This window comes from Taudactylus pleione, unplaced genomic scaffold (assembly GCF_031769625.1).
Source record: "Taudactylus pleione unplaced genomic scaffold, aTauple2 ptg000632l, whole genome shotgun sequence".
Taxonomy (NCBI): Eukaryota; Metazoa; Chordata; class Amphibia; order Anura; family Myobatrachidae; genus Taudactylus; species Taudactylus pleione.
In genome coordinates, this window is record NW_028285034.1 from 1,322,425 (window position 1) to 1,348,341 (window position 25,917).

At 44.6% G+C, this 25,917-nt stretch overlaps 1 protein-coding gene across 7 annotated transcripts in view; it reads left to right on the forward strand.

Moving 5' to 3' along the window:
- The window catches only part of ABCC9 (ATP binding cassette subfamily C member 9), a 199,141-nt gene that overhangs the window by 56,119 nt on the left and 117,105 nt on the right, over positions 1-25,917 (forward strand). For 5 of the 7 annotated variants that reach the window (XM_088454784.1, XM_088454788.1, XM_088454783.1 and 2 more), the window contains exon 1: positions 17,738-17,838. The exons of 1 other annotated variant lie outside the window; for it this stretch is intronic. In XM_088454784.1, the coding sequence (XP_088310910.1) occupies positions 17,789-17,838 (50 nt within the window). In that variant the 5' untranslated portion in view covers positions 17,738-17,788. Of the gene's footprint in view, positions 1-17,737; positions 17,839-25,917 lie in introns of those variants that run through there. One more of the 7 variants, XM_088454785.1, reaches the window with a different exon arrangement.

A 25,917-nucleotide genomic window follows, 5' to 3' on the forward strand; every position in this document is an offset into this window, starting at 1 on the left:
CAGTATTACAGGTAACAGTCTATTTCTCAGAGTAGCTCGTGTGAGGGATAATTGTGATGCAGTATTACAGGTAACAATCTATTCCTCAGAGTAGCTCATGTGAGGGATAAGTGTGGTGCAGTATTACAGGTAACAGTCTATTCCTCAGAGTAACTGATGTGTGGGATAAGTGTGATGCAGTATTACAGGTAACAATCTATTCCTCAGAGTAGCTCATGTGTGGGATAATTGTGATGTAGTATTACAGGTAACAGTCTATTCCTCAGAGTAGCTCATGTGTGGGATAAGTGTGATGTAGTATTACAGGTAACAGTCTATTCCTCAGAGTAGCTCATGTGTGGGATAAGTGTGAAGTAATATTACAGGTAACAATCTATTCCTCAGAGTAGCTCATGTGTGGGATAATTGTGATGTAGTATTACAGGTAACAGTCTATTCCTCAGAGTAGCTCATGTGTGGGATAAGTGTGATGCAGTATTACAGGTAACAGTCTATTCCTCAGAGTAGCTCATGTGTGGGATAATTGTGATGTAGTATTACAAGTAACAGTCTATTCCTCAGAGAAGCTCATGTGAGGGATAAGTGTGATGCAGTATTACAGGTAACAATCTATTCCTCAGAGTAGCTCATGTGTGGGATAAGTGTGATGCAGTATTACAGGTAACAGTCTATTCCTCAGAGTAGCTCATGTGAGGGATAAGTGTGATGCAGTATTACAGGTAACAATCTATTCCTCAGAGTAGCTCATGTGAGGGATAAGTGTGATGTAGTATTACAGGTAACAATCTATTCCTCAGAGTAACTGATGTGAGGGATAAGTGTGATGTAGTATTACAGGTAACAATTTATTCCTCAGAGTAACTGATGTGAGGGATAAGTGTGATGTAGTATTACAGGTAACAATCTATTCCTCAGAGTAACTGATGTGAGGGATAAGTGTGATGTAGTATTACAGGTAACAATCTATTCCTCAGAGTAACTGATGTGAGGGATAAGTGTGATGTAGTATTACAGGTAACAATCTATTCCTCAAAGTAGCTCATGTGTGGGATAATTGTGATGTAGTATTACAGGTAACAATCTATTCCTCAGAGTAGCTCATGTGTGGGATAAGTGTGATGCAGTATTACAGGTAACAATCTATTTCTCAGAGTAGCTCATGTGTGGGATAAGTGTGATGCAGTATTACAGGTAACAGTCTATTCCTCAGAGTAGCTCATGTGAGGGATAAGTCTGATGCAGTATTACAGGTATCAATCTATTCCTCAGAGTAGCTCATGTGTGGGATAAGTGTGATGCAGTATTACAGGTAACAATCTATTCCTCAGAGTAGCTCATGTGAGGGATAAGTGTGATGCAGTATTACAGGTAACAATCTATTCCTCAGAGTAGCTCATGTGTGGGATAAGTGTGATGCAGTATTACAGGTAACAGTCTATTCCTCAGAGTAACTGATGTGAGGGATAAGTGTGATGCAGTATTACAGGTAACAATCTATTCCTCAGAGTAGCTCATGTGTGGGATAAGTGTGATGCAGTATTACAGGTAACAGTCTATTCCTCAAAGTAGCTCATGTGAGGGATAAGTGTGATGCAGTATTACAGGTAACAATCTATTCCTCAGAGTAGCTCATGTGAGGGATAAGTGTGATGCAGTATTACAGGTAACAATCTATTCCTCAGAGTAGCTCATGTGTGGGATAAGTGTGATGCAGTATTACAGGTAACAATCTATTCCTCAGAGTAGCTCATGTGTGGGATAAGTGTGATGCAGTATTACAGGTAACAGTCTATTCCTCAGAGTAGCTCATGTGTGGGATAAGTGTGATGCAGTATTACAGGTAACAGTCTATTCCTCAGAGTAGCTCATGTGTGGGATAAGTATGATGTAGTATTACAGGTAACAGTCTATTCCTCAGAGTAACTCGTGTGGGATAAGTGTGATGCAGTATTACAGGTAACAATCTATTCCTCAGAGTAGCTCATGTGTAGGATAAGTGTGATGCAGTATTACAGATAACAATCTATTCCTCAGAGTAGCTCATGTGTGGAATAAGTGTGATGCAGAATTACAGGTAACAATCTATTCCTCAGAGTAGCTCATGTGAGGGATAAGTGTGATGTAGTATTACAGGTAACAGTCTATTCCTCAGAGTAGCTCATGTGTGGGATAAGTGTGATGTAGTATTACAGGTAACAGTCTATTCCTCAGAGTAGCTCATGTGTGGGATAAGTGTGATGTAGTATTACAGGTAACAGTCTATTCCTCAGAGTAGCTCATGTGTGGGATAAGTGTGATGCAGTATTACAGGTAACAGTCTATTCCTCAGAGTAGCTCATGTGTGGGATTAGTGTGATGCAGTATTACAGGTAACAGTCTATTCCTCAGAGTAGCTCATGTGTGGGATAAGTGTGATGCAGTATTACAGGTAACAGTCTATTCCTCACAGTAGCTCATGTGTGGGACTGGTGTGATGCAGTATTACAGATAACAATCTATTCCTCAGAGTAGCTCATGTGAGGGATAAGTGTGATGCAGAATTACAGGTAACAATCTATTCCTCAGAGTAGGAATGAGGGATAAGTGTGAGGGATAAGTGTGATGCAGAATTACAGGTAACAGTCTATTCCTCAGAGTAGTTCATGTGTGGGATAAGGGTGATGCAGTATTACAGGTAACAATCTATTCCTCAGAGTAGCTCATGTGAGGGATAAGTGTGATGCAGTATTACAGGTAACAGTCTATTCCTCAGAGTAGCTCATGTGTGGGATAAGGGTGATGCAGTATTACAGGTAACAATCTATTCCTCAGAGTATCTCATGTGTGGGATAAGTGTGATGTAGTATTACAGGTAACAGTCTATTCCTCAGAGTAGCTCATGTGTGGGAAAAGTATGATGTAGTATTACAGGTAACAATCTATTCCTCAGAGTAGCTCATATGTTGGATAAGCGTGATGTAGTATTACAGGTAACAGTGTGGGATAAGTGTGATGCAGTTTTACAGGTAACAGTCTATTCCTCAGAGTAGCTCATGTGTGGGATAAGTGTGATGTAGTATTACAGGTAACAGTCTATTCGTCAGAGTAGCTCATGTGTGGGATAAGTGTGATGCAGTATTACAGGTAACAGTCTATTCCTCAGAGTAGCTCATGTGTGGGATAAGGGTGATGTAGTATTACAGGTAACAGTCTATTCCTCAGAGTAGCTCATGTGTGGGATAAGTGTGATGCAGTATTACAGGTAACAGTCTATTCCTCAGAGTAGCTCATGTGTGGGACAAGTGTAATGCAGTATTACAGGTAACAGTCTATTCCTCAAAGTAGCTCATGTGTTGGATAAGTGTGATGCAGTATTACAGGTAACAGTCTATTCCTCAGAGTAGCTCATGTGAGGGAAAAGTGTGATGCAGTATTACAGGTAACAGTCTATTCCTCAGAGTAGATCATGTGTGGGATAAGGGTGATGTAGTATTACAGGTAACAGTCTATTCCTCAGAGTAGCTCATGTGTGGGATAAGTGTCATGCAGTATTACAGGTAACAATCTATTCCTCAGAGTAGCTCATGTGTGGGATAAGTGTCATGCAGTATTACAGGTAACAATCTATTCCTCAGAGTAGCTCATGTGTGGGATAAGGGTGATGCAGTATTACAGGTAACAGTCTATTTCTCAGAGTAGCTCGTGTGAGGGATAATTGTGATGCAGTATTACAGGTAACAATCTATTCCTCAGAGTAGCTCATGGTAGGGATAAGTGTGATGCAGTATTACAGGTAACAGTCTATTCCTCAGAGTAGCTCATGTGTGGGATAAGTGTGATGCAGTATTACAGGTAACAATCTATTCCTCAGAGTAGCTCATGTGAGGGATAAGTGTGATGCAGTATTACAGGTAACAATCTATTCCTCAGAGTAGCTCATGTGAGGGATAAGTGTGGTGCAGTATTACAGGTAACAGTCTATTCCTCAGAGTAACTGATGTGTGGGATAAGTGTGATGCAGTATTACAGGTAACAATCTATTCCTCAGAGTAGCTCATGTGTGGGATAATTGTGATGTAGTATTACAGGTAACAGTCTATTCCTCAGAGTAGCTCATGTGTGGGATAAGTGTGATGTAGTATTACAGGTAACAGTCTATTCCTCAGAGTAGCTCATGTGTGGGATAAGTGTGAAGTAGTATTACAGGTAACAATCTATTCCTCAGAGTAGCTCATGTGTGGGATAATTGTGATGTAGTATTACAGGTAACAGTCTATTCCTCAGAGTAGCTCATGTGTGGGATAAGTGTGATGCAGTATTACAGGTAACAGTCTATTCCTCAGAGTAGCTCATGTGTGGGATAATTGTGATGTAGTATTACAAGTAACAGTCTATTCCTCAGAGTAGCTCATGTGAGGGATAAGTGTGATGCAGTATTACAGGTAACAATCTATTCCTCAGAGTAGCTCATGTGTGGGATAAGTGTGATGCAGTATTACAGGTAACAGTCTATTCCTCAGAGTAGCTCATGTGAGGGATAAGTGTGATGCAGTATTACAGGTAACAATCTATTCCTCAGAGTAGCTCATGTGAGGGATAAGTGTGATGTAGTATTACAGGTAACAATCTATTCCTCAGAGTAACTGATGTGAGGGATAAGTGTGATGTAGTATTACAGGTAACAATTTATTCCTCAGAGTAACTGATGTGAGGGATAAGTGTGATGTAGTATTACAGGTAACAATCTATTCCTCAGAGTAACTGATGTGAGGGATAAGTGTGATGTAGTATTACAGGTAACAATCTATTCCTCAGAGTAACTGATGTGAGGGATAAGTGTGATGTAGTATTACAGGTAACAATCTATTCCTCAAAGTAGCTCATGTGTGGGATAATTGTGATGTAGTATTACAGGTAACAATCTATTCCTCAGAGTAGCTCATGTGTGGGATAAGTGTGATGCAGTATTACAGGTAACAATCTATTTCTCAGAGTAGCTCATGTGTGGGATAAGTGTGATGCAGTATTACAGGTAACAGTCTATTCCTCAGAGTAGCTCATGTGAGGGATAAGTCTGATGCAGTATTACAGGTATCAATCTATTCCTCAGAGTAGCTCATGTGTGGGATAAGTGTGATGCAGTATTACAGGTAACAATCTATTCCTCAGAGTAGCTCATGTGAGGGATAAGTGTGATGCAGTATTACAGGTAACAATCTATTCCTCAGAGTAGCTCATGTGTGGGATAAGTGTGATGCAGTATTACAGGTAACAGTCTATTCCTCAGAGTAACTGATGTGAGGGATAAGTGTGATGCAGTATTACAGGTAACAATCTATTCCTCAGAGTAGCTCATGTGTGGGATAAGTGTGATGCAGTATTACAGGTAACAGTCTATTCCTCAAAGTAGCTCATGTGAGGGATAAGTGTGATGCAGTATTACAGGTAACAATCTATTCCTCAGAGTAGCTCATGTGAGGGATAAGTGTGATGCAGTATTACAGGTAACAATCTATTCCTCAGAGTAGCTCATGTGTGGGATAAGTGTGATGCAGTATTACAGGTAACAATCTATTCCTCAGAGTAGCTCATGTGTGGGATAAGTGTGATGCAGTATTACAGGTAACAGTCTATTCCTCAGAGTAGCTCATGTGTGGGATAAGTGTGATGCAGTATTACAGGTAACAGTCTATTCCTCAGAGTAGCTCATGTGTGGGATAAGTATGATGTAGTATTACAGGTAACAGTCTATTCCTCAGAGTAACTCGTGTGGGATAAGTGTGATGCAGTATTACAGGTAACAATCTATTCCTCAGAGTAGCTCATGTGTAGGATAAGTGTGATGCAGTATTACAGATAACAATCTATTCCTCAGAGTAGCTCATGTGTGGAATAAGTGTGATGCAGAATTACAGGTAACAATCTATTCCTCAGAGTAGCTCATGTGAGGGATAAGTGTGATGTAGTATTACAGGTAACAGTCTATTCCTCAGAGTAGCTCATGTGTGGGATAAGTGTGATGTAGTATTACAGGTAACAGTCTATTCCTCAGAGTAGCTCATGTGTGGGATAAGTGTGATGTAGTATTACAGGTAACAGTCTATTCCTCAGAGTAGCTCATGTGTGGGATAAGTGTGATGCAGTATTACAGGTAACAGTCTATTCCTCAGAGTAGCTCATGTGTGGGATTAGTGTGATGCAGTATTACAGGTAACAGTCTATTCCTCAGAGTAGCTCATGTGTGGGATAAGTGTGATGCAGTATTACAGGTAACAGTCTATTCCTCACAGTAGCTCATGTGTGGGACTGGTGTGATGCAGTATTACAGATAACAATCTATTCCTCAGAGTAGCTCATGTGAGGGATAAGTGTGATGCAGAATTACAGGTAACAATCTATTCCTCAGAGTAGCTCATGTGAGGGATAAGTATGATGCAGAATTACAGGTAACAATCTATACCTCAGAGTAGCTCATGTGTGGGATAACTATGATGTAGTATTACAGGTAACAGTCTATTCCTCAGAGTAGCTCATGTGTGGGATAAGTGTGATGCAGTATTACAGGTAACAGTCTATTCCTCAGAGTAACTGATGTGACGGATAAGTGTCATGTAGTAATACAGGTAACAATCTATTCCTCAGAGTAGCTCATGTGTGGGATAAGTGTGATGCAGTATTACAGGTAACAGTCTATTCCTCAGAGTAACTGATGTGACGGATAAGTGTCATGTAGTATTACAGGTAACAATCTATTCCTCAGAGTAGCTCATGTGTGGGATAAGTATGATGCAGTATTACAGGTAACAGTCTATTCCTCAGAGTAGCTCATGTGTGGGATAAGTGTGATGCAGTATTACAGGTAACAGTCTATTCCTCAGAGTAGCTCATGTGTGGGATAAGGGTGATGTAGTATTACAGGAAACAATCTATTCCTCAGAGTAGCTCATGTGTGGGATAAGTGTGATGCAGTATTACAGGTAACAGTCTATTCCACAGAGTAACTGATGTGTGGGATAAGTATGATGCAGTATTACAGGTAACAGTCTATTCCTCAGAGTAACTGATGTGAGGGATAAGTGTGATGCAGTATTACAGGTAACAATCTATTCCTCAGAGAAACTCCTGTGTGGGATTAGTGTGATGCAGTATTACAGATAACAATCTATTCCTTAGAGTAGCTCATGTGTGGGATAAGTATGATTTAGTATTACAGGTAACAGTCTATTCCTCAGAGTAGCTCATGTGTGGGATAAGTATGATGCAGTATTACAGGTAACAGTCTATTCCTCAGAGTAGCTCATGTAAGGGATAAGTGTGATGCAGTGTTACAGGTAACAATCTATTCCTCAGAGTAGCTCATGTGTGGGATAAGTGTGATGTAGTATTACAGGTAACAGTGTGGGATAAGTGTTATGCAGTATTACAGGTAACAATCTATTCCTCAGAGTAGCTCATGTGTGGGATAAGTGTGATGCAGTATTACAGGTAGCAATCTATTCCTCAGAGTAGCTCATGTGAGGGATAAGTGTGATGTAGTATTACAGTTAACAGTCTATTCCTCAGAGTAGCTCATGTGTGGGATAAGGGTGATGCAGTATTACAGGTAACAATCTATTCCTCAGAGTAGCTCATGTGTGGGATAAGTATGATGTAGTATTACAGGTAACAATCTATTCCTCAGAGTAGGAATGAGGGATAAGTGTGAGGGATAAGTGTGATGCATAATTACAGGTAACAGTCTATTCCTCAGAGTAGTTCATGTGTGGGATAAGGGTGATGCAGTATTACAGGTAACAATCTATTCCTCAGAGTAGCTCATGTGAGGGATAAGTGTGATGCAGTATTACAGGTAACAGTCTATTCCTCAGAGTAGCTCATGTGTGGGATAAGGGTGATGCAGTATTACAGGTAACAATCTATTCCTCAGAGTATCTCATGTGTGGGATAAGTGTGATGTAGTATTACAGGTAACAGTCTATTCCTCAGAGTAGCTCATGTGTGGGAAAAGTATGATGTAGTATTACAGGTAACAATCTATTCCTCAGAGTAGCTCATATGTTGGATAAGCGTGATGTAGTATTACAGGTAACAGTGTGGGATAAGTGTGATGCAGTTTTACAGGTAACAGTCTATTCCTCAGAGTAGCTCATGTGTGGGATAAGTGTGATGTAGTATTACAGGTAACAGTCTATTCCTCAGAGTAGCTCATGTGTGGGATAAGTGTGATGCAGTATTACAGGTAACAGTCTATTCCTCAGAGTAGCTCATGTGTGGGATAAGGGTGATGTAGTATTACAGGTAACAGTCTATTCCTCAGAGTAGCTCATGTGTGGGATAAGTGTGATGCAGTATTACAGGTAACAGTCTATTCCTCAGAGTAGCTCATGTGTGGGACAAGTGTAATGCAGTATTACAGGTAACAGTCTATTCCTCAAAGTAGCTCATGTGTTGGATAAGTGTGATGCAGTATTACAGGTAACAGTCTATTCCTCAGAGTAGCTCATGTGAGGGAAAAGTGTGATGCAGTATTACAGGTAACAGTCTATTCCTCAGAGTAGCTCATGTGTGGGATAAGGTTGATGTAGTATTACAGGTAACAGTCTATTCCTCAGAGTAGCTCATGTGTGGGATAAGTGTCATGCAGTATTACAGGTAACAATCTATTCCTCAGAGTAGCTCATGTGTGGGATAAGTGTCATGCAGTATTACAGGTAACAATCTATTCCTCAGAGTAGCTCATGTGTGGGATAAGGGTGATGCAGTATTACAGGTAACAGTCTATTTCTCAGAGTAGCTCGTGTGAGGGATAATTGTGATGCAGTATTACAGGTAACAATCTATTCCTCAGAGTAGCTCATGGTAGGGATAAGTGTGATGCAGTATTACAGGTAACAGTCTATTCCTCAGAGTAGCTCATGTGTGGGATAAGTGTGATGCAGTATTACAGGTAACAATCTATTCCTCAGAGTAGCTCATGTGAGGGATAAGTGTGATGCAGTATTACAGGTAACAATCTATTCCTCAGAGTAGCTCATGTGAGGGATAAGTGTGGTGCAGTATTACAGGTAACAGTCTATTCCTCAGAGTAACTGATGTGTGGGATAAGTGTGATGTAGTATTACAGGTAACAATCTATTCCTCAGAGTAGCTCATGTGTGGGATAATTGTGATGTAGTATTACAGGTAACAGTCTATTCCTCAGAGTAGCTCATGTGTGGGATAAGTGTGATGTAGTATTACAGGTAACAGTCTATTCCTCAGAGTAGCTCATGTGTGGGATAAGTGTGAAGTAGTATTACAGGTAACAATCTATTCCTCAGAGTAGCTCATGTGTGGGATAATTGTGATGTAGTATTACAGGTAACAGTCTATTCCTCAGAGTAGCTCATGTGTGGGATAAGTGTGATGCAGTATTACAGGTAACAGTCTATTCCTCAGAGTAGCTCATGTGTGGGATAATTGTGATGTAGTATTACAAGTAACAGTCTATTCCTCAGAGTAGCTCATGTGAGGGATAAGTGTGATGCAGTATTACAGGTAACAATCTATTCCTCAGAGTAGCTCATGTGTGGGATAAGTGTGATGCAGTATTACAGGTAACAGTCTATTCCTCAGAGTAGCTCATGTGAGGGATAAGTGTGATGCAGTATTACAGGTAACAATCTATTCCTCAGAGTAGCTCATGTGAGGGATAAGTGTGATGCAGTATTACAGGTAACAATCTATTCCTCAGAGTAACTGATGTGAGGGATTAGTGTGATGTAGTATTACAGGTAACAATCTATTCCTCAGAGTAACTGATGTGAGGGATAAGTGTGATGTAGTATTACAGGTAACAATCTATTCCTCAGAGTAACTGATGTGAGGGATAAGTGTGATGTAGTATTACAGGTAACAATCTATTCCTCAGAGTAACTGATGTGAGGGATAAGTGTGATGTAGTATTACAGGTAACAATCTATTCCTCAAAGTAGCTCATGTTTGGGATAATTGTGATGTAGTATTACAGGTAACAATCTATTCCTCAAAGTAGCTCATGTTTGGGATAATTGTGATGTAGTATTACAGGTAACAATCTATTCCTCAGAGTAGCTCATGTGTGGGATAAGTGTGATGCAGTATTACAGGTAACAATCTATTTCTCAGAGTAGCTCATGTGAGGGATAAGTGTGATGTAGTATTACAGGTAACAGTCTATTCCTCAGAGTAGCTCATGTGAGGGATAAGTGTGATGCAGTATTACAGGTATCAATCTATTCCTCAGAGTAGCTCATGTGTGGGATAAGTGTGATGCAGTATTACAGGTAACAATCTATTCCTCAGAGTAGCTCATGTGAGGGATAAGTGTGATGCAGTATTACAGGTAACAATCTATTCCTCAGAGTAGCTCATGTGTGGGATAAGTGTGATGCAGTATTACAGGTAACAGTCTATTCCTCAGAGTAACTGATGTGAGGGATAAGTGTGATGCAGTATTACAGATAACAATCTATTCCTCAGAGTAGCTCATGTGTGGGATAAGTGTGATGCAGTATTACAGGTAACAGTCTATTCCTCAGAGTAGCTCATGTGTGGGATAAGTGTGATGCAGTATTACAGGTAACAATCTATTCCTCAGAGTAGCTCATGTGTGGGATAAGTGTGATGCAGTATTACAGGTAACAATCTATTCCTCAGAGTAGCTCATGTGTGGGATAAGTGTGATGCAGTATTACAGGTAACAATCTATTCCTCAGAGTAGCTCATGTGAGGGATAATTGTGATGTAGTATTACAGGTAACAATCTATTCCTCAGAGTAGCTCATGTGTGGGATAAGTGTGATGCAGTATTACAGGTAACAGTCTATTCCTCAGAGTAGTTCATGTGTGGGATAAGTGTGATGCAGTATTACAGGTAACAATCTATTCCTCAGAGTAGCTCATGTGTGGGATAAGTGTGATGCAGTATTACAGGTAACAATCTATTCCTCAGAGTAACTGATGTGAGGGATAAGTGTGATGCAGTATTACAGGTAACAATCTATTCCTCAGAGTAGCTCATGTGTGGGATAAGTGTGATGCAGTATTACAGGTAACAATCTATTCCTCAGAGTAGCTCATGTGTGGGATAAGTGTGATGCAGTATTACAGGTAACAATCTATTCCTCAGAGTAACTGATGTGAGGGATAAGTGTGATGCAGTATTACAGGTAACAATCTATTCCTCAGAGTAGCTCATGTGTGGGATAAGTGTGATGCAGTATTACAGGTAACAATCTATTCCTCAGAGTAGCTCATGTGTGGGATAAGTGTGATGTAGTATTACAGGTAACAATCTATTCCTCAGAGTAGCTCATGTGAGGGATAAGTGTGATGTAGTATTACAGGTAACAATCTATTCCTCGGATTGGAGTTAGTGGGGTTTAATTAGAGTATCTGGTGCATACTTCCCAAAAATCGGGTGCAGCTCCAGGCACCCTGGAAGAGTTGGCAAGTAGCCCGGAATGGCGGCCGCCCCCAATCACAGCAAAAGTGGGCGGTCCAGTGACGCGAGTCGTGCCGAATCGCGTCATCGTAGCCCACGCCGGCTGCTTTATAATGCTGTCAATATCGGCATTATAAAGCAGGGGGTGGGGCTGCGATGACACAATCGTGCCGGCAGGTCCCCGCTCTGTTCATGAGTCTCCCTTCTGCACCGACCTGGCAGTCCCCTCCCAGAAGGGGGTTCCAGAAAGTGTCTGTAATGATGTGGAGGATGCTATAAACATACTATAAATAAACATACTATAATCATACTATAAACATACTATAATCATGCTTTAAACATACTATAATCATACTATAAACATACTATAATCATACTATAAATAAACATGCTATTATCATACTGTAAACATACTATAATCATACTATAAACATACTATAATCATATTATAAACATACTATTATCATACTATAAAAATACTCTCTAAGCATGTATACTGTATGCCCCATGTATCACATGTATAATGTATATAGGCAGCTCCCCATGTATCACATGTATACTGTATATAGGCAGCTCTCCATGTATCACTTGTATACTGTATAGGCAGCTCCCCATGTATCACATGTATAATGTATATAGGTAGATCCCCGTGTATCACATGTATAATGTATATAGGCAGAGCCCCATGTATCACATGTATAATGTATATAGGTAGATCCCCATGTATCACATGTATAATGTATATAGGTAGATCCCAATGTATCACATGTATAATGTATATAGGCAGCTCCCCATGTATCACATGTATAATGTATATAGGCAGCTCCCCATGTATCACATGTATACTGTATATAGGCAGCTCCCTATGTATCACATGTATAATGTATATAGGTAGATCCCCATATATCACATGTATAATATATATATAGGCAGATCCCCATGTATCACATGTATAATGTATACAGGTAGATCCCCATGTATCACATGTATACTGTATATAGGCAGATCCCCATGTATCACATGTATAATGTATATAGGTAGATCCCCATGTATCACATGTATAATGTATACAGGCAGCTAACCAAGTATCACATGTATACTGTATATAGGTAGATCCCCATGTATCACATGTATAATGTATATAGGTAGATCCCCGTGTATCACATGTATAATGTCTATAGGCAGAGCCCCATGTATCACATGTATAATGTATATAGGTAGATCCCCATGTATCACATGTATAATGTATATAGGTAGATCCCAATGTATCACATGTATAATGTATATAGGCAGCTCCCCATGTATCACATGTATAAAGTATATAGGTAGATCCCCATGTATCACATGTATAATGTATATAGGTAGATCCCAATGTATCACATGTATAATGTATATAGGCAGCTCCCCATGTATCACATGTATACTGTATACAGGCAGCTCCCTATGTATCACATGTATAATGTATATAGGTAGATCCCCATGTATCACATGTATAATATATATAGGCAGATCCCCATGTATCACATGTATAATGTATACAGGTAGATCCCCATGTATCACATGTATACTGTATATAGGCAGATCCCCATGTATCACATGTATAATGTATATAGGTAGATCCCCATGTATCACATGTATAATGTATACAGGCAGCTAACCAAGTATCACATGTTTACTGTATATAGGTAGATCCCCATGTATTACATGTATAATATATATAGGAAGATCCCCATGTATCACATGTATACTGTATATAGGGCCTGATTCAGACCCACTCGCGAGCGGCTGTCCGCTCGCTAGTGGGTCGATGTTATGGACTGAGCATGCGCACGACGGAGGGAGCTCCGTCGTGCGCATGCGCCAGACGCGACGAGCGAAGGAAAGTCCTTCGCTCGTTGTGTCCGATCAAAGGGGGCGTGCTGTCAATGTTGATTGACAGCACGCCCCCTTTGGTGGGCGTGCCGGGGGCGTGCCACCCTGACGGGGGCGTTCCCACGGGAACGCCTCCCGTCAGAAGCCGGCCCACCGACATCACTAGTGATGTCAGTGGGAGTGATTTTGGCTCTGATAGAGCCAATATCACTCCGGAGCTTGCTGTTGAAAACCTCAACCGCAGGCTCCGGCTCGCAAATTCGATGGTCGCGATGGTCTCTACCATCGCGACCATCACAATGCACGCTCGTATAGCCTGTGGGTGGTGACAAACAGCTATACCAGCGTCCAGGAGGACGCTCCATGAAAATGGAGCCCGGCCCGCATTCAGAGCGTGCGCTCTGCTCAGAGCGTACGGCTCTGAATGAGGGCCATAGTCAGCTCACCATGCATCACATGTATACTGTATATAGGCAGCGCCCCAAGTGTCACATGTATACTGTATATAGGCAGCTCCCCATGTATCACATGTATAATGTATATAGGCAGCACCCCATGTATCACATTTATACTGTATATAGGTAGATCCCCATGTATCACATGTATAATGTATATAGGCAGCTCCCCATGTATCACATGTATACTGTATATAGGCAGATCCCCATGTATCACATGTATACTGTATATAGGCAGCTCCCCATGTATCACATGTATACTGTATATAGGCAGAGCCCCATGTATCACATGTATACTGTATATAGGCAGCTCCCTATGTATCACATATATAATGTATATAGGTAGATCCCCGTGTATCACATGTATAATGTATATAGGAAGATCCCCATGTATCACATGTATAATGTATATAGGCCCTGATTCAGAGCCAGATGCTCTGACCAGAGCGCTCGCTCTGAATCAGGGCCCATCTCCATAATTATGGAGCGTCCTCCTGGACTCTCATATAGCTGTGGGTCACCACTCACAGCCTATACGAGCGTGCAGGATGATGGTCGCGATGGTCTTGACCATCGTGACCATCGCCAGTGCGAGCCGGAGCCTGCGGTTGAGTTTCTCAACCGCAAGTCCAGGAGTGATTTTGGCTCTATCAGAGAAAAATCACTCCCACTGACATCACTAGTGATGTCAGTGGGGCCGGCTTCTGACGGTAGGCGTTCCCTTGGGAACGCCTCCGTCTGGCAGGCACGCCCCCGGCACGCCCACCAAAGGGGACGTCCTGTCAATCAACATCGACAGCACGCCCCCTTTGATCAGACACTACGAGCGAAGGAAAGTCCTTCGCTCGTCGCATCTCGCGCATGCGCACCATCGACCCACTTGCGAGCGGACAGCCGCTCGCGAGTGGGTCTGAATCAGGCCCATAGGCAGATCCCCATTTATCACATGTATACTGTATATAGGCAGCTCCCCATGTATCACATGTATACTGTATATAGGCAGCTCCCCATGTATCACATGTATACTGTATATAGGCAGATCCCCAAGTATCACATGTATACTGTATATAGGCAGCTCCCCATGTATCACATGTATAATGTATATAGGTAGATCCCCATGTATCACATGTATAATGTATATAGGCAGCTCCCCATGTATCACATGTATACTGTATATAGGCAGCTCCCCATGTATCACATGTATAATGTATATAGGCAGATTCCCATGTATCACATGTATATTGTATATAGGCAGATTTCCCCATGTATCACATGTATAATATATATAGGCAGATCCCCATGTATCACATGTATAATGTATATAGGCAGCTCCCCATGTATCACATGTACAATGTATATAGGCAGATCCCCATGTATCACATGTATAATGTATATAGGCAGCTCCCCATGTATCACATGTATACTGTATATAGGCAGCTCCCCATGTATCACATGTATAATGTATATAGGCAGATTCCCATGTATCACATGTATATTGTATATAGGCAGATTTCCCCATGTATCACATGTATAATATATATAGGCAGATCCCCATGTATCACATGTATAATGTATATAGGCAGCTCCCCATGTATCACATGTATACTGTATATAGGCAGATCCCCATGTATCACATGTATACTGTATATAGGCATATCCCCATGTATCACATGTATAATATATATAGGCAGATCCCCATGTATCACATGTATAATGTATATAGGCAGATCCCCATGTATCACATGTATACTGTATATAGGCAGCTCCCCATGTATCACATGTATAATGTATATAGGTAGATCCCCATGTATCACATGTATAATGTATATAGGCAGATTCCCATGTATCGCATGTATACTGTATGTAGGCAGCTCCCCATGTATCACATGTATACAGTATATAGGCAGCTCCCCATGTATCACATGTATAATGTATATAGGCAGCTCCCCATGTATCACATGTATAATGTATATAGGCAGATTCCGATGTATCACATGTATAATGTATATAGGCAGATTCCGATGTATCACATGTATAATGTATATAGGCAGATCCCCATGTATCACATGTATACTGTATATAGGCAGCTCCCCATGTATCACATGTATAATGTATATAGGTAGATCCCCATGTATCACATGTATAATGTATATAGGCAGATTCCCATGTATCGCATGTATACTGTATGTAGGCAGCTCCCCATGTATCACATGTATACAGTATATAGGCAGCTCCCCATGTATCACATGTATAATGTATATAGGCAGCTCCCCATGTATCACATGTATAATGTATATAGGCAGCTCCCCATGTATCACATGTATAATGTATATAGGCAGATTCCGATGTATCACATGTATAATGTATATAGGCAGATCCCCATGTATCACATGTATACTGTATATAGGCAGCTCCCCATGTATCACATGTATAATATATATAGTCAGCTCCCCATGTATCACATGTATACTGTATATAGGCAGCTCCCCATGTATCACATGTATAATGTATATAGTCAGCTCCCCATGTATCACATGTATACTGTATATAGGCAGATCCCCATGTATAACATGTATACTGTATATAGGCAGATCCCCATGTATCACATGTATAATGTTTATAGGCAGCTCCCCATGTATCACATGTATAATGTATATTGGCAGATCCCCATGTATCACATGTATACTGTATATAGGCAGATCCCCATGTATCACATGTATAATGTATATTGGCAGCTCCCCATGTATCACATGTATACTGTATGTAGGCAGCTCCCCATGTATCACATGTATAATGTATATAGGCAGATCCTCATGTATCACATGTATAATATATATAGGCAGCTCCCCATGTATCACATGTATAATATATATAGGCAGATCCCCATGTATCACATGTATAATATATATTGGCAGATCCCCATGTATCACATGTATAATGTATAGGCAGCTCCCCATGTATCACATGTATAATATATATACGCAGCTCCCCATGTATCAGATGTATAATGTATATAGGCAGCTCCCCATGTATCACATGTATACTGTATATAGGCAGATCCGCATGCATCACATGTATACTATATATAGGCAGCTCCCCATGTATCACATGTACAATGTATATAGGCAGCTCCCCATGTATCACATGTATAATGTATATAGGCAGCTCCCTATGTATCACATGTATAATGTATATAGGCAGATCCCCATGTATCACATGTATAATGTATATAGGCAGATCCCCATGTATCACATGTATAATGTATAGTCAGCTCCCCATGTATCACATGTATAATATATATAGGCAGATCCCCATGTATCACATATATACTGTATATAGGTAGCTCCCCATGTATCACATGTATACTGTATATAGGCAGCTCCCCATGTATCACATGTATACTGTATATAGGCAGATCCCCATGTATCACATGTATACTCTATATAGACAGCTCCCCATGTATCACATGTACAATATATATAGGCAGATCCCCATGTATAATGTATAGGCAGCTTCCCATGTATCACATATATAATTTATAGGCATATATCCCATGTATGACATGTATAATCATATAATGTATATAGGGAGACCCTCATGTATCACATGTATAATGTATATAGGCAGATCCTCGTGTATCACATGTATAATGTATAGGCAGCTTCCCATGTATCACATATATAATTTATAGGCATATATCCCATGTATCACATGTATACTGTATATAGGCAGCTCCCCATGTATCACATGTATAATATATAATGGCAGCTTCCCATGTATCACATATATAATTTATAGGCATATATCCCATGTATACATGTATATTGTATATAGGCAGATTTCCCCCATGAGGCAGGGAGACAAGGAGACCCCAGCTGGGGAGGCTGCAGTTTCCTGCCTGGGTGCTGGAGTTCTCACAGCTCCCAGTAAGTGCGGAGAGTGGGGAAGGGAAACTGGATAGGAGGCAGCAACTGATCTCACAGACTAAAAATAATCCGGTCACAGATTACTGTTCTCCATGTTACCGAGACCCCCAGAGACAGCCACCTGGAGCCTGGGCCCCACAAGGTAAGAGTGTGTTACTCTGTCTCCTGGGGGCCACATGGCACCAGCAGAGACTGCAGGATAAATGTTCTCTGATCAGTAACAGGGAGCCATGTGTCTGTATTATTCAGCTCTCTTATTTACCTACCCCCTCTACAGTCCCCATACTCTGCCCCTCTACAGTCCCTATACTCTGCCCCTCTATATTCCCCATATTCTGCCCCTCTATAGTCCCCATACGCTGCCCCTCTATAGTCCCCATACGCTGCCCCTCTATAGTCCCCATATTCTGCCCCTCTATAGTCCCCATACTCTGCCCCTCTACAGTCCCCATATTCTGCCCCTCTACAGTCCCCATATTCTGCCCCTCTGCAGTCCCCATATTCTGCCCCTCTATAGTCCCCATACTCTGCCCCTCTACAGTCCCCATATTCTGCCCCTGTATAGTCCCCAAACTCTGCCCCTGTATAGTCCCCATATTCTGCCCCTCTATAGTCCCCATACTCTGCCCCTCTATTGCCCCCATACTCTGCCCTTCTATAGTCCCCATACTCTGCCCCTCTATAGTCCCCATACTCTGCCCCTCTATTGCCCCCATACTCTGCCCCTCTATAGTCCCCATATTCTGCCCCTCTATAGTCCCCATACTCTGCCCCTCTACAGTCCCCATATTCTGCCCATCTGTAGTCCCCATTTTCTTCCCCTCTATAGTCCCCATACACTGCCACTCTATTGCCCCATACTCTGCCCCTCTATTGCCCCCATACTTTGCCCCTCTATTGCCCCCATTCTCTGCCCCTCTACAGCCCCCATAATCTGCCCCTCTATTGCCCCCATACTCTGCCCCTCTACAGTCCCCATATTCTGCCCCTACACAGTCCCCAAATTCTGCCCCTCTATAGTCCCCATACTCTGCCCCTCTATAGTCCCCATGCCCTGCTGTATACCATGTCTGCCTGTATATATATAGATAGATATACATCAAACATACAGATCTCCTATATACCTGCCAATTTCTAGCCCCCAAACTCTGCTTCACATCTTCCTGTCTGTATTGCATTATATTTCCTCTATATTGCATTATACTGTATCTGCTGTACATTGTATCCTCCTGCACTGGGTCACACGTTATATACATTGTATCCTCCTGCACTGGGTCACACGTTATATACATTGTATCCTCCTGCACTGGGACACACGTTATATACATTGTATCCTCCTGCACTGGGTCACACGTTATATACATTGTATCCTCCTGCACTGGGTCACACGTTATATACATTGTATCCTCCTTCACTGGGTCACACGTTATATACATTGTATCCTCCTGCACTGGGTCACACGTTATATACATTGTACCTTACTTGCTGCTGTCCTGAGAGCGTATTATCAGCTACTGGCCCATTATCATTGAAGTTACAGAAGTTGTTACACTGTAGCACTGATTGGGGAGATGTTACTGTCTATGAGCTGCAGCTGCTAAATGCTGGGAATGTGGAATATTCCGTTACATTCTGTCCTTAGGGTGACACATCCAGGACAGGTCTGTGTAAGGGAGCTGGTCACTGAGAGCCTGTCCTTATGGTGACACGTCCAGGACAGGCCTGTGTAAGGGAGCTGGTCAGTGAGAGTCTGTCCTTATGGTGACACGTCCAGGACAGGTCTGTGTAAGGGAGCTGGTCACTGAGAGCCTGTCCTTATGGTGACACGTCCAGGACAGGTCTGTGTAAGAGAGCTGGTCAGGGAGAGCCTGTCCTTATGGTGACACGTCCAGGACAGGTCTGTGTAAGGGAGCTGGTCACTGAGAGCCTGTCCTTATGGTGACACGTCCAGGACAGGTCTGTGTAAGGGAGCTGGTCACTGAGAGCCTGTCCTTAGGGTGACACATCCAGGACAGGTCTGTGTAGGAGCTGGTCAGTGAGAGCCTGTCCTTAGGGTGACACATCCAGGACAGGTCTGTGTAAGGGAGCTGGTCACTGATAGTCTGTCCTTATAGTGACACGTCCAGGACAGGTCTGTGTAAGGGAGCTGGTCACTGAGAGCCTGTCCTTAGGGTGACACATCCAGGACAGGTCTGTGTAGGAGCTGGTCAGTGAGAGCCTGTCCTTAGGGTGACACATCCCGGACAGGTCTGTGTAAGGGAGCAGGTCACTGATAGTCTGTCCTTAGGGTGACACAACCAGGACAGGTCTGTGTAAGGGAGCTGGTCACTTAGAGCCTGTCCTTATAGTGACACGTCCAGGACAGGTCTGTGTAAGGGAGCTGGTCAGTGAGAGCCTGTCCTTAGGGTGACACATCCAGGACTGGTCTGTGTAAGGGAGCTGGTCAGTGAGAGCCTGTCCTTAGGGTGACACATCCAGGACAGGTCTGTGTAAGGGAGCTGGTCACTGAGAGCCTGTCCTTATGGTGACACGTCCAGGACAGGTCTGTGTAATGGAGATGGTCAGTGAGAGTCTGTCCTTATGGAGACACGTCCAGGACAGGTCTGTGTAAGGGAGCTGGTCAGTGAGAGTCTGTTCTTAGGTCCTTAGGGTGACACATCCAGGACAGGTCTGTGTAAGGGAGCTGGTCACTGAGAGTCTGTCCTTAGGGTGACACATCCAGGACAGGTCTGTATAAGGGAGCTGGTCAGTGAGAGTCTGTCCTTAGGGTGACACATCCAGGACAGGCCTGTGTAAGGGAGCTGGTCAGTGAGAGCCTGTCCTTAGGGTCACACATCCAGGACAGTTCTGTGTAAGGTAGCTGGTCACTGAGAGCCTGTCCTTAGGGTGACACACCCAGTACAGGTCTGTGTAGGAGCTGGTCAGTGAGAGTCTATCCTATGGTAACACATCCAGGACAGGTCTGTGTAAGGGAGATGGTCAGTGAGAGTCTGTCCTTAGGGTGACACGTCCAGGACAGGTCTGTGTAAGGGAGCTGGTCACTGAGAGCCTGTCCTTAGGGTGACACATCCAGGACAGGTCTGTGTAAGGGAGCTGGTCACTGAGAGCCTGTCCTTAGGGTGACACATCAGGGACAGGTCTGTGTAAGGCAGCTGGTCAGTAAGATCCTGTCCTTAGCATGACACATCCAGGACAGATCTGTGTAACGGAGCTGGTCAGTGAGAGCCTGTCCTTAGGGTGACACATCCAGGATAGGACTGTGTAAGGCAGCTGGTCAGTAAGAGCCTGTCCTTAGAGTGACACATCCAGGACAGGTCTGTGTAACGGAGCTGGTCAGTGAGAGCCTGTCCTTAGGGTGACACATCCAGGACAGGTCTGTGTAAGGGAGCTGGTCACTGAGAGCCTGTCCTTAGGGTGACACATCCAGGACAGGTCTGTATAGGAGCTGGTCAGTGAGAGTCTATCCTTATGGTAACACATCCAGGACAGGTCTGTGTAAGGGAGATGGTCAGTGAGTGTCTGTCCTTAGGGTGACACGTCCAGGACAGGTCTGTGTAAGGGAGCTGGTCACTGAGAGCCTGTCCTTAGGGTGACACATCAGGGTCAGGTCTGTGTAAGGGAGATGGTCAGTGAGAGTCTGTCCTTAGAGTGACACGTCCAGGACAGGTCTGTGTAAGGGAGCTGGTCACTGAGAGCCTGTCCTTAGGGTGACACATCAGGGACAGGTCTGTGTAAGGGATCTGGTCAGTAAGAGCCTGTCCTTAGGGTGACACACCCAGTACAGGTCTGTGTAAGGGAGAAGGTCAGTGAGAGTCTGTCCTTAGGGTGACACATCCAGGACAGATCTGTGTATGGGAGCTGGTCACTGAGAGCCTGTCCTTAGGGTGACACATCCAGGACAGGTCTGTGTAAGGGAGCTGGTCACTGAGAGTCTGTCCTTATGGTAACACATCCAGGACAGGTCAGTGTAAGGGAGCTGGTCACTGAGAGTCTGTCCTTAGGGTGATACATGCAGGACAGGTCAGTGTAAGGGAGCTGGTCACTGAGAGCCTGTCGTTAGGGTGACACATCCCGGACAGGTCTGTGTAGGAGCTGGTCAGTGAGAACCTGTCCTTAGAGTGACACATCCATGACAGGTCTGTGTAAGGGATCTGGTCACTGAGAGTCTGTCCTTAGGGTGACACATACAGGAGAGGTCAGTGTAATAGTGTTACCGTATGAGGTGGGGGAAGGGTCGGTCTTGTTGCCATGACGCCGTAGCTGCTGTGTACGGCCATATTGTTACCGTGTGAGGTGGGGGAAGGGTGTGTCTTGCTGCTGTGTACGGCCATAGTGTTACCGTATAAGGTGGGGGAAGGGTGTGTCTTGCTGCTGTGTACGGCCATAGTGTTACCGTATGAGGTGGGGGAAGGGTGTGTCTTGCTGCTGTGTACGGCCATAGTGTTACCGTATGAGGTGGGGGAAGGGTGTGTCCTGCTGCTGTGTACGGCCATATTGTTACCGTGTGAGGTGGGGGAAGGGTGTGCCTTGCTGTTGTGTACGGCCATAGTGTTACCGTATGAGGTGGGGGAAGGGTGTGACTTGCTTCTGTGTACGGCCATAGTGTTACCGTGTGAGGTGGGGGAAGGGTGTGTCTTGCTGCTGTGTACGGCCATAGTGTTACCATATGAGGTGGGGGAAGGGTGTGACTTGCTTCTGTGTACGGCCATAGTGTTACCGTGTGAGGTGGGGGAAGGGTGTGACTTGCTCCTGTGTACGGCCATAGTGTTACCGTGTGAGGTGGGGGAAGGGTGTGTCTTGCTGCTGTGTACGGCCAAAGTGTTACCATATGAGGTGGGGGAAGGGTGTGACTTGCTCCTGTGTACGGCCATAGTGTTACCATATGAGGTGGGGGAAGGGTGTGACTTGCTTCTGTGTACGGCCATAGTGTTACCATATGAGGTGGGGGAAGGGTGTGACTTGCTTCTGTGTACGGCCATAGTGTTACCGTGTGAGGTGGGGGAAGGGTGTGACTTGCTTCTGTGTACGGCCATAGTGTTACCGTGTGAGGTGGGGGAAGGGTGTGACTTGCTCCTGTGTACGGCCATAGTGTTACCATATGAGGTGGGGGAAGGGTGTGACTTGCTGCTGTGTACGGCCATAGTGTTACCATATGAGGTGGGGGAAGGGTGTGACTTGCTTCTGTGTACGGCCATAGTGTTACCGTGTGAGGTGGGGGAAGGGTGTGTCTTGCTGCTGTGTACGGCCATAGTGTTACCATATGAGGTGGGGGAAGGGTGTGACTTGCTTCTGTGTACGGCCATAGTGTTACCGTGTGAGGTGGAGGAAGGGTGTGACTTGCTCCTGTGTACGGCCATAGTGTTACCATATGAGGTGGGGGAAGGGTGTGACTTGCTCCTGTGTACGGCCATAGTGTTACCATATGAGGTGGGGGAAGGGTGTGACTTGCTCCTGTTTACGGCCATAGTATTACCATATGAGGTGGGGGAAGGGTGTGACTTGCTCCTGTGTATGGCCATAGTGTTACCATATGAGGTGGGGGAAGGGTGTGACTTGCTCCTGTGTACGGCCATAGTGTTACCATATGAGGTGGGGGAAGGGTGTGACTTACTGCTGTGTACGGCCATAGTGTTACCATATGAGGTGGGGGAAGGGTCTGACTTGCTCCTGTGTACAGCCATAGTGTTACCATATGAGGTGGGGGAAGGTTGTGACTTGCTTCTGTGTACGGCCGTAGTTTTACCGTGTGAGGTGGGGGAAGGGTGTGACTTGCTCCTGTGTACGGCCATAGTGTTACTGTATGAGGTGGGGGAAGGGTGTGACTTGCTCCTGTGTACGGCCATAGTGTTACCGCATGAGGCGGGGAATGGGTGTGACTTACTGCCATGACGCCATATCTCCTGTGTACGGCCATAGTGTTACAGTATGAGGTGGGGGAAGGGTGTGACTTGCTCCTGTGTACGGCCATGGTGTTAGCGTGTGAGGTGGGGGAATGGTGTGACTTGCTGCTGTGTACGGCCATAGTGTTACCATATGAGGTGGGGGAAGGGTGTGACTTACTGCTGTGTACGGCCATAGTGTTACAGTATGAGGTGGGGAATGGGTGTGACTTACTGCCATGACGCCATAGCTCCTGTGTACGGCCATATTGTTACCATATGAGGTGGGGGAAGGGTGTGCCTTACTGCTGTGTACGGCCATAGTGTTACCATATGAGGTGGGGGAAGGGTGTGACTTGCTTCTGTGTACGGCCATAGTGTTACCGTGTGAGGTGGGGAAGGGTGTGACTTGCTCTTGTGTACGGCCATAGTGTTACCGTGTGAGGTGGGGGAAGGGTGTGACTTGCTCCTGTGTAAGGCCATAGTGTTACCGTGTGAGGTGGGGTAAGGGTGTGACTTGCTTCTGTGTACGGCCATAGTGTTACCGCATGAGGCGGGGAATGGGTGTGACTTACTGCCATGACGCCATAGCTCCTGTGCACGGCCATAGTGTTACCGTGTGAGGTGGGGGAAGGGTGTGACTTGCTGCTGTTTACGGCCATATTGTTACCGTGTGAGGTGGGGGAAGGGTGTGACTTGCTGCTGTGTACGGCCATAGTGTTACCGTATGAGGTGGGGGAAGGGTGTGACTTGCTCCTGTGTACGGCCATAGTGTTACCGCATGAGGCGGGGAATGGGTGAGACTTACTGCCATGACGCCATAGCTCCTGTGTACGGTCATAGTGTTACAGTATGAGGTGGGGGAAGGGTGTGACTTACTGCAGAATCGCCATAGCTGCTGTGTACGGCCATAGTGTTACCGTATGAGGTGGGGGAAGGGTGTGACTTACTGCTGTGTACGGCCATAGTGTTACCATATGAGGTGGGGGAAGGGTCTGACTTGCTCCTGTGTACAGCCATAGTGTTACCATATGAGGTGGGGGAAGGTTGTGACTTGCTTCTGTGTACGGCCGTAGTTTTACCGTGTGAGGTGGGGGAAGGGTGTGACTTGCTCCTGTGTACGGCCATAGTGTTACTGTATGAGGTGGGGGAAGGGTGTGACTTGCTCCTGTGTACGGCCATAGTGTTACCGCATGAGGCGGGGAATGGGTGTGACTTACTGCCATGACGCCATAGCTCCTGTGTACGGCCATAGTGTTACAGTATGAGGTGGGGGAAGGGTGTGACTTGCTCCTGTGTACGGCCATGGTGTTACCGTGTGAGGTGGGGGAATGGTGTGACTTGCTGCTGTGTACGGCCATAGTGTTACCATATGAGGTGGGGGAAGGGTGTGACTTACTGCTGTGTACGGCCATAGTGTTACAGTATGAGGTGGGGAATGGGTGTGACTTACTGCCATGACGCCATAGCTCCTGTGTACGGCCATATTGTTACCATATGAGGTGGGGGAAGGGTGTGCCTTACTGCTGTGTACGGCCATAGTGTTACCATATGAGGTGGGGGAAGGGTGTGACTTGCTTCTGTGTACGGCCATAGTGTTACCGTGTGAGGTGGGGAAGGGTGTGACTTGCTCCTGTGTACGGCCATAGTGTTACCGTGTGAGGTGGGGGAAGGGTGTGACTTGCTCCTGTGTAAGGCCATAGTGTTACCGTGTGAGCTGGGGTAAGGGTGTGACTTGCTTCTGTGTACGGCCATAGTGTTACCGCATGAGGCGGGGAATGGGTGTGACTTACTGCCATGATGCCATAGCTCCTGTGCACGGCCATAGTGTTACCGTGTGAGGTGGGGGAAGGGTGTGACTTGCTGCTGTTTACGGCCATATTGTTACCGTGTGAGGTGGGGGAAGGGTGTGACTTGCTGCTGTGTACGGCCATAGTGTTACCGTATGAGGTGGGGGAAGGGTGTGACTTGCTCCTGTGTACGGCCATAGTGTTACCGCATGAGGCGGGGAATGGGTGAGACTTACTGCCATGACGCCATAGCTCCTGTGTACGGTCATAGTGTTACAGTATGAGGTGGGGGAAGGGTGTGACTTACTGCAGAATCGCCATAGCTGCTGTGTACGGCCATAGTGTTACCGTATGAGGTGGGGGAAGGGTGTGACTTACTGCAGAATCGCCATAGCTGCTGTGTACGGCCATAGTGTTACAGTATGAGGTGGGGAATGGGTGTGACTTACTGCAGAATCGCCATAGCTGCTGTGTACGGTCATAATGTTACAGTATGAGGTGGGGGAAGGGTGTGACTTACTGCCACAACGCCATAGCTGCTGTGTACGGCCA